This window comes from Trachurus japonicus, chromosome 7, assembly GCF_045865225.1.
Source record: "Trachurus japonicus isolate A0001 chromosome 7, Traja_1.0".
NCBI classification, from domain to species: domain Eukaryota; kingdom Metazoa; phylum Chordata; class Actinopteri; order Carangiformes; family Carangidae; genus Trachurus; species Trachurus japonicus.
Window position 1 is genome coordinate 35,515,585 of NC_140913.1, and position 12,514 is coordinate 35,528,098.

Genomic DNA, 12,514 nt, shown 5'->3' on the forward strand with positions numbered 1-12,514 from the left:
GTGCATTGGAAACGTGTGTGTGTTAGTCCAGAGGGTGTGTGTGTGTGTGTGTGTGTGTGTGTGTGTGTGTTAGTCCAGAGGGTGTGTGTGTGTGTGTGTGTGTGTGTGTTAGTCCAGAGGGTGTGTGTAACTAAACTAATCAGTTTTCTGCTTCAGGCAGCGACGAAGAATCACTGCTCTGAATAACATGGAGAGTGTGTGTGTGTGTGTGTGTGTGTGTGTGTGTGTGTGTGTGTGTGTGTGTGTGTGTGTGTGTGTGTGTGTGTGTCAGAGTGAGAGAAAAGGAGTTGATCTAAAACATTTGAGGACAAGTTGAAGACAACGTGTCTCTGCTTGTTCACACAGAAACAGAAGAAAACAGGAGGAAGATGAATGTTCATCATCATCAGGTCAGACAGAGAGAGAGAGGATGAATGAATGAAAGGAGGATAAAGAAAGAGAGAGGGAGCAGGAAGAAAAGCTGATGAACAACCAGGTTGAAGTGTGAAGGACCAAACCCTGAAACTGTGTTTACTCTGAGGGAGAAACACACACACACACACACACACACACACACACAGTCAGTACGTTTACATGACACTTGAAAAAACCAAATTATTGCCTTAATCCGACTACAACTGGGGCGCATGACGTCTGTCCGACTACCCATTTCTCCGACCATACATTTCTTTATTTTTGCGTCCATTAGTCCGACCTCCCACTTCTCTAACTTAAGTAGCTCTAACCCTTAACCTTACCCTAAACCTAACCTCAACACTGTAGAATGGGTAGTCGGAGAAATGAGCCGTCGGACTTTTGGGGGGTAGGACTGACGTATGCTCCCCCTACAACTGGACAACTGAAGTGCATGTAAACACCTTAGTCCGACTGAAATCGATTAAGACACCCAGATAATGCGATTGGAATTAGATTTTCTCCGTCATGTAAACACCTTAGTCGGAGTATAACTGGACAATGTATGTGCGCTGCTCCACAACAGTAGAGACGGCACCAAGTGGAGCAGAGAAGCCGCCCGAACCCGTCTTAAAAAGTAAAGAAAAAGTAAAGAAAAAAAAACAGCATCAGCGCCGATTAGGGCTGTCAGTTTTTAGAAAAATGAGGTTCGAACGAATATTGGATGACCCGTAATTCGTTCGGATATATTCGAATATTATGTCCCCCCCCCCACACGCGCCGCCGCCGCCGCCGCCGCCGCACACACAGTCGCTGTGTTTTATTTTGAAAGTTGACCGGATACTCTCGTTGTTTCATGTTTGACTTCCTGCCCAGCCTGACGCGGTAGCTCGCGGCTCCTCAAAGGTCATCTGGAGACCCGGGAGGCCGGTTCCTAGTCCAACCAAAACTTTATATGAGAGTCAATAGGGACCGACACAAAAACCTCCATAAAACTACACAACAACCATTTAATATTCCTCCACACTGCTCGTCCACTGCAATCCAAGTGTCCTGAAGGGAGATAGTCCAGAGTTTACTGGAAACTACCTCATTGAGGCAAGTCCAGTCACGTTTCAAATTCAATACAGGACATGGCTTTTGGCTTTTTATGATCAAAAATCAAACATGTCTTTCATAAATCCGTATTTCACTGAAGTGGAATCACAGCCGCATACAAATGAAAGCTTTCTGGTCCCTTAGAATGAGTTGTTACAAGTCGTGAAATTAGAATTTTGGGTGAACTATCCCTTTAATGTAGAAAGTTATAAGAATCAATCAGGTTAATATTAACACAATAAAAGCAACTGTTGTCGTTAGTTATTAGCTGTGTGAGGTCATGATGTGGTGACTGCTGCTCTAATCTGTGTTTATCTCTTCAGGCCTGAAACTCTCCGGCTTTGAAACGCTGCCAACCAGCGACGGAGCTGAACCGCCGTCCGTCAGCACTCACACACACACACACACACACTCACACACTCTCATACACACACACACATACACAAACACACACACTCTCATATACACACACACACACAAACACTCTCACACACACACACACACACACACACACACACTCTCATATACACACACACACATACACAAACACTCTCACACTTCCTTGTCCAAACCACATTCACTCTGTTTATGTAAAGAGATCCACTGTTTCCTCCTCCGGTCTCGGCTGCGTCCAGCTCCTCGTCCCTCAGACCACCGCTCCACTTCATGTGTGTGTTTGTGTGTGTGTTGTGTGTCTGTTGGTGGTTTGTAACCGTCTCTGGCTTCACTTCCCCCTCAGAGAGAAACCTGCAGCGGCCCGACTGACTGAGTGCTGCTGTTTCCTACGGCCTGTGAACACACCACGTCTCTCTCTCTCTCTCTCTCTCTCTCTCTCTCTCTCTCTCTCTCTCTCTCTCTCTCTCTCTCTCTCTCTCTCTCTCTCTCTCTCTCTCTCTCTCTCTCTCTCTCTCTCTCTCTCTCTCTCTCTCTCCTATCTCTCTCTCTCTCTCTCTCTCTCTCTCTCTCTCTCTCTCTCTCTCTCTCTCTCTCTCTCTCTCTCTCTCTCTCTCTCTCTCTCTCTCTCTCTCTCTCTCTCTGCATCTGTTTTTATTTTAAATATTCAATATGACACAAAACTCTCCAAGACGATGTGTTTTACAGGAGAGAGCAGCATCACGGTCCCAGTCTGATCATCTGGTTTATTACTGATGGTGTTTTTATGTAAATTCACTTCAGACACTCAGATAAAACCAGATCAAAGTGGATCTGAAACTCACAGGTGTTTCCTTTCTTTTTTTTTTTAATCTCAGAGCGCTGATGAAAACAACAAGATTGTTTATTTATTTACCTCCACTGTACTTTTTATATCTCATTATTCTGTATTTTGCACGTGTATTATTGTCTAACACCTTAGAATGAGATGGATTTACACAAAAAACTAATTATATTCAAGAATCAGTGAATATCCGATCAAAAAAAAGAGTTAAAGACACTAAAGGCCAGTCAACATCAATATTATTAAGTATAAATTCAAACAGGTGATTTATTTGTCTGTTTTATAAAATCATAGATGTTGTATCTGTTGGTCTGAGACAAAAACTAGAAACATGAATGTGTCACGTTTGGTTTTTACAACAGGGGACTTTGTTGTTTTCAGACTAAAAGTTAAAAAAAAAAAGATCCAAAACTGAACAAAATCCACAATAAAATTATGGAAATGAAGATTAAAATGAGAAAAGACTGAGAGACTGAGAGAAAGAGACTGAGACTCAACACCAGTTCTACTGAGCCGTTCGTGTCTCATTTGCATCCGAGGGAAATGAGCTCAGAGAGAAACGAGACCTGGACCTTTATCTGTCCAACACATCATGACCTCATCATGACCTCACAGCTCACCTGTCACCATGACATCACATCATGACATCACCATGACCACATCTCTGAGGTCGAGGTCTCTTAGATCTCTTTAACCACCACTGTCTCTGTCTCACTCTGGTTTCTGTGATGTAACTCTATAAGTTCCAGATAACTCAAATAGTTGCTTGTGTAACCATGGTAACAACTTGGTGTCACCATGACAACAGTGGGAGGAGACTTCAGCAGGTTCTGTGCTGTGTTCTTCTGTTCAACACAAACTTTGTTTACAATAAATCTGGTTTAGATTTCACATCCAATCATCTTTTCTCTGTAGCTCAGGAGGAATAATGTAAATATCAAGACACGTGGTTACTATGACGACTGGGACTGGAGACTGGGATGGACTTGAACTTGAACTTGAACTTGGACTTGACAACAACACCAGTTCAACTTCACACTGAGCTGAAACCAGCAGCGTCTCACAGGACCAACAACTTCCTCCTCTCAGACTGAAGGAGGTGAAGCAACAACAACCAAGAATATTTGTCTCATTTCTAGTCAAAATGTCATTTATAGTCTCATTCTACTTAAAATCAGACTCATCACATTAAAAGCAGCTTGTTTTTAGACACTTTTTACTTCTTTCAAGCAGATTTTCACTTGAAATAAGTAGAAAAATCTGATAGTGGAGCAAGTTTTTCTTTCTTATTACAAACACAAAAAACTTGCTTTCACTGGCAGATTTTTCTACTTATTTCAAGTGAAATGCTCTGATGAAGGTCGTCTGAGACAGAAAGCTTATAGCCTTCAATAAAGTGAAATTGCATAGATCCAAGTGTGCAGAGATTTTTTTATTCAGTTTGGACACTTTTGATAGGATACCTCCAGCACCTTAGCAGAGAAGCAGCTGGATGAAGCAGCAGCCGCCTTTTTACATATATATATATATATAGGCCTAAGTTATTTCAAGTGAAAATGAGTTTGAAACAAGTGAAAATGATCTAAAAACAAGTTCATTTTTAGGTGATGAGTCTTATTTTAAGTGGAAAGAGATTAGTTTTGACTAGAAATGAGACAAATATTCTTGGAAAGATTTTGAGTTTTTGCAGTGTAGACCTGCAGACCGGCTGAGTCCGGTGTGTGTGTGTGTGTGTGTGTGTGTGTGTGTGTGTGTGTGTGTGTGTGTGTGTGTGTGTGTGTGTGTGTGTGTGTGTGTCTGACCTGTGCCGCGGCTCGGACGCCACGGAGCTGCAGCTGTGCACCGACAGCAGCGTGGAGGACTTCCTGGGGCCCAGCGGGGAGGAGGGGGGGGGCAGCAGGCTGCAGCTGGACGGGGAGGGGGACAGCAGCGTCCGGTCCCGGTCCCGGTCCCGGTCCCCCCCGGCCCCGGTGGAGGACACGGACAGGACCGACCCTCTGCGGCTGCAGCCCCCCCGCAGCAGCTCGGGCTCCGGCAGCACCAGGAGGGGCGGCACCGGCACCGTGAGCAGCGCCGGGTTCAGACCGGGGCTCAGACCGGGGATCAGACCGGGGCTCAGACCGGGGAACGTCCCGTAGCCGTGGTGGCTGTCCAAGCCGCTCGCAGCAGGTTCGATCCCCTCCAGGTCCAGGTCCAGGTCTACGTCCTCCTCGGGCAGCTGCAGCACCGGTCTCCCGTCCAGAGAGATGTTGGAGAGGAACAGCAGCGCCGCGTGCCTGCGCCGGGACTGGGACGAGTTGTCCCGGTCCCGGTCCCGGTCCCGGTCCCGGTCCCGGTCCCGGTCCCGGTGCCTCCGGCTCAGCAGCTTCCCGCCGCGCTGGGCGCCGCACGCAGCGGCCGCCGCCATGGTGTCTGAGCCCGGAGGAGGAGGAAGAGTGAGTGAGGAGGATGAGCCGTCAAATCCCTTTATACGACCCTCTGCTGCGCTGCCATTGGCCCCACGCGGCCGTGCGTAACGACGTCACCACGCAGAGCCTCCAGGGCGGAGTCAGGCCACGCTGCACAGGGAACAGATGGGAGGAGGATGTAAACAAACACTGCAAAGACTCGACATGAAACAATATCTGAAGAATATGAAATGGTTTGAAATGACTGGAATTGTTGCAGATCAGTATGAAGACATTGAAAGACTGAAGTCTACTCAGATTTACTTAAAACTGACAGTTTGAACCATTACTAATGTAGATGAAACAGTAGAAGATGAAAGATGGAGGATGTATGAACTGGGTGGTAATTACTTGAATTAATGAAGAACAGTATGAATGAATTGAAAGGTTAAAGTGCACTCAGATTTATTTAAAACAGTCTGAAAACATTTTTTGAACCATTACTAATATAGATGAAAACATATCTGAAGTGTGAAAGTAGAATAATATAGAAGTAGTTACAATCCATTAAAGGGCAGAATAACTAAAAACTAGAACATTTCCTCTGGGGAAATTTTGAATGGGCCACGGGACTACTGCCGGTTTTACCATCTCTGTCAACATGGGAATCAAACCCACGATCTTAAGGTCAAGACAGAGCTGATCAGACAGACACATGATCATCTTTCTATAAGCACTGATATGGAGGAGCTGTAACCACATTAGGTTACCTGTGTGTGTGTGTGTGTGTGTGTGTGTGTGTGTGTGTGTGTGTGTGTGTGTGTGTGTGTGTGTGTGTGTGACTATGAGCTGCATCCTGTGTCAGTCTGATTTAGCTGTGTCTGTGTTTATAAACATTTAAACGAGCGCCAGGTGGATTGTTTATGAAGTTAACGAGCCCTGGCCTGAGAATCAGACGTTACCACGGCAACTCCAGGTGGTTACCACGGCGATAGGGGCCCCGCAGGCTGAGACAGACAGAAACGTGGAGAAAAAGAGCCATTTTCTGCCTCTGCACCGGTCTCACAATTAGGCTTAGCATGACAAAACGGTAACTCCTATCAGAACAAAACACAGATCAACGTTGCTCTAAGGACTTCCTGAAAATTTCGGTACGATTTGGTGTTTCTACAGTAAATATTTTGGAGACGCTGGCAGTTTTAAAACATCAGGCCGTTCTGCTCCTCTCAGAAAATATTTGTATTGGACTCAATGAGGAGCAGAGACAGACGTGGCCGCACTTAGAGGCTCAGAGTTTAAATTCTGTAAGTCTCTCTGATATTTTGAGCACATGACATGAGAGATAACAAGTTTGTCTTACAAATTCTGAAAAAATTATGTGTGTAGAGTGTAAATTGTGGCCGGGCCGAGTGTGGAAAGAGAAAAAATCTGGAGTTTTTCTGGCATCTCTCCCACTCTAACCGATGATGTCACCCACTCTGACACGAACATTCCGTGCAATACACACCCATTATAATCTCATAATTTCTCCAAAAATGATCATGGTCATTGATCAGGGATTGATCAAAAACTATATGACCTATCAAAACGTGGAGTAATACGACAATACACAAGACTTGTGTCTACTGTTTAAAGTTTAAATGGAGTCTCTAGGTGAAAGTATGCCTGAGCAGTAGACGTTTGTTAAACTCCAATGATTGGTCTTTTTCGCTCTTTTTTTTCGCCCGTCCCATTGACTTACATGCAAAATTTTTGCGCAGTTTTTCATGACTTACGTCGCGAAAAATTCGTAAACTGTTGAGAAAAGTAATAGCATACCGATCCCGATCAAGACGCACGTTTTGATATATAATTTGTCCTGCAACTCGAAAGTTGTCCGGAAGATGAAAAAAAAAAAAAGTAGGAAAAAATCCACACAATAACAGTAGTGCCCGGGCTTCACGTACTATCCCTTTAAACTCAGTCATTTAGCTGCTCTGTGGTTGAGGTGTGTGTGTGTGAGGTGGATTAACACACATCCAGCAGCGGTGTGTGTGTGTGTGTGTGTGTCCCCTTCACCGTGTCGGAGGCTTTAGCTGAGCCGGCGCTGCAGCTCTTCCTGCCGGCCGCTCTGATTGGCTGTTGGCTGGATTTCCTCAGCACTGATCCCCGCGGTGACACCGGCACGGCGGCGTAAATCCCTGTTGTCGTTGGACACTGAGCCCTGTGATCCTCTGCATCTGCATAGCAACACATGACCAGCTGGAGACGACCCGACATCCCATCATTCACACTGATCCCTCTGGATGGATTCACTTCTGTTGCATGATGTCATGTCTTGTTATTATAACCCATAATAATAAAACACGTGACTGTAGCGGTCGATGTGAAGACTGAAGCCTCGTGTGTCGTTGCTCTGATATGTAACAAGGTGTTTCTTTAAAGGGATAGTTCAACATTTTGTCAAATTGGCCCATTGCCATAATCCCTATAGTCATAGCAGTAGGTTTGTTACCTTTAATTGTCGGTGCAAGCTGTTTTTAGGCTCATTATGGGATTTCTTGGTTTCCCTCCATCAAACTCATCAAATACACAATCCAACAACTCCACAACGCTCTGGTGGACAAGTTGTGAGCTGCACATTCACCACGCTATAGATAATAACACAACGTTACCACACAGAGTTGTTGTAGAGGGAAATACAGAGACTGTTGATGAAAAACTGTCCCTGAAGGCAACGTGCATCAGCGGTTTTACATGTATTTCCCTCTACAACAACTCTGTGTGGTAACGTTGTGTTATTATCTCATAGCGTGGTGAATGTGCAGCTCACAACTTGTCCACCAGAGCGTTGTGGAGTTGTTGGATTGTGTATTTGATGAGTTTGATGAGCTGTGTCAGCAACACATGACCTGGAGACGACCTCCAGCTGCAAACCCGACATCCCATCATTCACCCTGATCCCACTGGATATTCATTTCTGTTGCATGATGTCATGTCTTGTTATTTTAAACCATAATAAAACATGTGACTGTAGCGGTCGATGTGAAGGGCCCCACGGAGACGGAGACATCAGTGTTGTGTTGTGTTGTGTAGTAATTGATAAAAAAAAAAATTACTGATAAAAATAGAAAAATATTCTGATTAAAAACACCACACACAATCTCAACCAGCTGCATTCTGTACTTTCACTTTCTTGAATATAAATCAAGTTAAAATAAAATGCAGCATATAAAAATATCTGAGCTGGCTCATCTTGATTGACGGCCACGATCACGTGATTGCGGCGTCGCCAGAAATTTGTGATGTCAAAATGGGGTCACGAGCCAGTAAAGGTTGGGAACCACTGACTCTAGTATGTCAACAAAATAAAACAAGAATTTTGAAAGTAGCTTTATCCGTTGTTCAGATTTCTGTTCAGTGAAATATATGCAAAATAGCGCATATTTCGTAAGATATTGCCTCATTTACATATTTAAACATAAAATTTGACAAAACTTGTAATACAAAAAATATTTGTCTTAAAGCAGAAGTCAGCGATCCGGTGGTTTAGTCTAACTTCCTGTCAGCAGATGGAGTTAGCAGCCCCCGCCCTCGTCATGGATCTATTGGTCCTCGTCCCTACGTCACCACATTCAGGCGCATCCCTTGGCTGCACACACAGGCCCTCATTTATTAAACTTGCGTACACCAAAAAAATGGGTGTACACCAAATTCACCGCAAGGATCGGCATTTATTAATCTGAGCGTGAGCGTACGGTACGCACAAATCTCACGCCAGCTCTGACCAGGTGTACGCACATTTGGAACCAGCGTAGAACATGCAGGAAGGAGTGCTGCTGTGTCAGAATGATTATTAAACCATAGTCTAATAACGCAGTGATGTGGACCACATGTTGTTGTTGTTTATATTGATAAAAAGATAAAAAGTAGCCAAAAAAAAAAGAAACGATAAAACCAAGTCCGTGTTGAAAATATAACTCGAGTTTTATTTTGAGCAACTGAGATGAATTAAAAACCACGATGTGACAGATGCTCGTTAATCAGCTGTGTCAACAGAAACAGTCAGACAGACCTGTTATTGTTAGATCACACACACAAACTTCCAACATCTCCTGCACCAGAGCATGACCGGACGGCTCCTCAGTCTCTCTCTCTGCCGGACACTGGAGAGGACCGGCGGGGGGGGGGGGGGGGCACCGCGACCTGTCCAGGTCCAGCTGATCTCCACGGCGGAGTGTTTTTTTTTTTTTCCCCTGCCACCGGGACCTGTCAGCAGGAGATCGGGCCGGTGTTTCACATCCCTCCATCAGCCGAACCATGCCAGCGGTGCTGATGGTCATAAAGTCGCGTTCGCAGCAGTAATATGCCTCTGATTTCTCCTCAATCACTTGTGTTTAGTAAACTGCAGGAGCATTTCATGAGGTCGCTGGTTTTCCTGACGTGGTCGGTGACACGTGCGTCTGCAGCCTCCATCCACCGGGATGACGCTTATCAATCACAAAATCTATCAATCTATCAATGTCCAGATATTTAATGTTGCCGCCCTCTCCCTGTTCAACGCGGTAACGTCAGTAAAGTCTCTTCTTGGCCGTCTTCCGTGTCTCCATGTCGTAAAAGGGGCAGGGCGACGCCTCTAAAGCAGGAATATATCGGGGCGTGACATTTAAATGACGCTCGTTTTCAGTCGCCGGATTTATCACCACCACGCCGGTTCTACGCCGAAATCAGCAGCGTACACACTTTTAGTAAATCACACGTGACACTTGGCGTACACTGATATTTACACCAGAATCTACACCAGATCCTGCGCAAGTTTGATAAATGAGGGCCACTGAGAGGACTGCCCCTTTATGCCGTTCTCTCTCCTCATTGGATAAAGGTTGTAGGATACAAGGAAAGTTTTCTCCTGGGCTCAGAGCAGAGCAGAGTGACTGACAGACCCGTGTTTCAGACCAAACACTCTATAGAAGTGATTGCTGTCGGAAGATACAACTATTTAAGACTTAGATTAACACAAACATTCACCTGACTTCTGCTTTAAACAGAAAATTTGACAAAACTTGTAATACAAAAAATATTTTTCTTAATGTGAGTGATGAACTTGGGAAGTTTCATGGTGAAATCTGTTAGTTAAAATTTTTTACCTTAAAATACATTAAAAACCCATAGGCGGAGGTGGACGTTTTTATCCACTTGAAGGGTCACGGATGTTAAATACATTACGGGTCCAAAAACTGGACTTTAATTCTGAAACTGGGGACATCCAGAGTTTACCCAGAGATACACCTCCTCGCCAAAAACCAGCCCCCAGTGACCTTTCATCTGACCTGGGGGGGGACAAACATGTCCATGGTGGTTAAACACAGTGGAGGAGAAAAACAGTGATGCTGCCTCGACTGATGATGATGATGATGATGATGAAGGCTGTGGCCATGATGCTGCAGGACCGTGTGTGACAGACAGACGGAGGAGTGTGTGTGTGTGTGTGTGTGTGTGTGTGTGTGTGGTGATGATGATGATGATGATATGTTGGTAAATGCCGCCACATGGATGATTGCAGAGATTAAAGTCCTGTAATCCGATGATGAGTTTATACAATGTGTCTGCTGCCCCCGACACACACACACACACACACACACACACACACACACACACACACACACACACACACAGCAGCAGTAGTTGTTGATCTCACACGTCTCGTCTCTGTTTGTACAAAATCTGTTTTTATTCATTGAACCATCGTGTTCTTCTCTCTGTGTTTCCTCCTTCAGCTCCCACTGAGAATTATGATATATAATATTATAATATATTATAATTATAATATATAATATTATAATTATAATATATAATAATTATAATAAATCATAATTATTGAATTTTTTCCCCATAGGAATACATTGAAACAGTCTTCAAACTCTTCAAATCTTCTCCTTCTTTGAACTTCAACTGCTTCAACATACTTTCACCTACAGACTTCATTCCACTTTTAAAACGTTCACAAAACGTTCAAGTATTCACCGTAAATTCAACCTTTTCATATCTTCTACCATTATTGATCAGTACCCTTCAACTGTTCATGATCATTTTTGACAAAATTCCAATTTAACATGAGAGTCAATGGCACAGAATGTTCAGAGCTAGAGTGGTGATGACATCAGCTAGAGTGACAGAGAAGGAAGGAAATACGGGTGAATGCTGAAAGCTGGAAAATAAATAAATAATATTATAATATATTATAATTATAATAAATCATAATTATAATAAATAATATTATAATAAATTATAATTATAATAAATAAACACCTTAACGGCCTCATCAGACTGTGTGGTTGTGTGGTTGTGTTGTGTTTCTCTAGTCCTCCTCATGTTGTGTAATGTGTTTGCAGCTCCAGTTTAGTTCAAGGTCGCGCGCCGGGCAGAGGAGAGGCCGCGGGCCGGAGGAGCAGTGCATCATGGGAAGGTCATGACGGGTCAATGCAGCAGCGTTGGGACACACACACACACACACACACACACACACACACACACACACACACACACACACACACACACACACACACACACAGAAGGATCCATCCGTCCCGTCCCGGTTATTAAAGCTGAAGCTGCTGTGGTTTCAGCTCTGTGTGTGTGTGTGTGTGTGTGCGTGTGTGTGTGTGTGTGTGTCAGAGGTTTCAGCTCTGATCCTCCGGCGCCTCCGTGTGGTCGGTGGTGGGAACTGCAGCCGTCCTCTTCCTCTTCCTCAGAGCAGACCTTCATCATCTCTCTCATGTTACTGTAAAACATTAGTTTTTCTCGATTGTTTTCACATATTTTCTGAAAGCATGCCTCATACTCTCAGAACTCTACACACAATTCCAAAAACACACACACACAATGTGCAAAACCTCTCACTTCTCCTGCAAAATGAAACTTTACATTAAAAAACAATGTTATTTTCTTCTCAAAATGGTATTTTAGTTTCAAATGACACAAACCATCATATAAATAGACATGTATAAGAACCAGTTGAACACAGATGTGCTCAGTGTTCAAGTTTTTACTAACTACAGAGACACAAAAGATTTTCTTCATGAAAATTGTGCCAAATGCAGAGAATTGTGTAAAGCAGGAGTTGTGCTTGTAGTTTAGCAGAGTTGGTTCAGGGGGTTAATTGGTGCATTAGTTAGATGTTGAGGTCATTGTGTCTCAAGTACCAGTAAACAGCAAAACTCAAAATCTTACCAAGAATATTTGTCTTATTTCTAGTCAAAATGTCACTTCTAGTCCAAACAAATCAAATTCTACTCAAAATCAGACTCATCACATTAAAAGCAGCTTGTTTTTAGACACTTTTTACTTCTTTCAAGCAGATTTTCACTTGAAATAAGTAGAAAAATCTGATAGAGGAGCAAGTTTTTCTTTCTTATTACAAACACAAAAAACTGCTTTCACT

The 12,514-nt window shown here is 43.8% G+C and overlaps 1 protein-coding gene across 1 annotated transcript in view; it reads right to left on the reverse strand.

Annotated features, from left to right (window-relative positions):
• The window catches only part of cables2b (Cdk5 and Abl enzyme substrate 2b), a 44,174-nt gene extending 39,060 nt beyond the window's left edge, over positions 1–5,114 (reverse strand). Inside the window, exon 1 of the mRNA XM_085783034.1 lies at positions 4,510–5,114. Coding sequence (XP_085639160.1) covers positions 4,510–5,114 — 605 coding nt within the window. The remainder of the gene's footprint in view (positions 1–4,509) is intronic.
• Between the last annotated feature and the right edge of the window lie 7,400 nt (positions 5,115–12,514).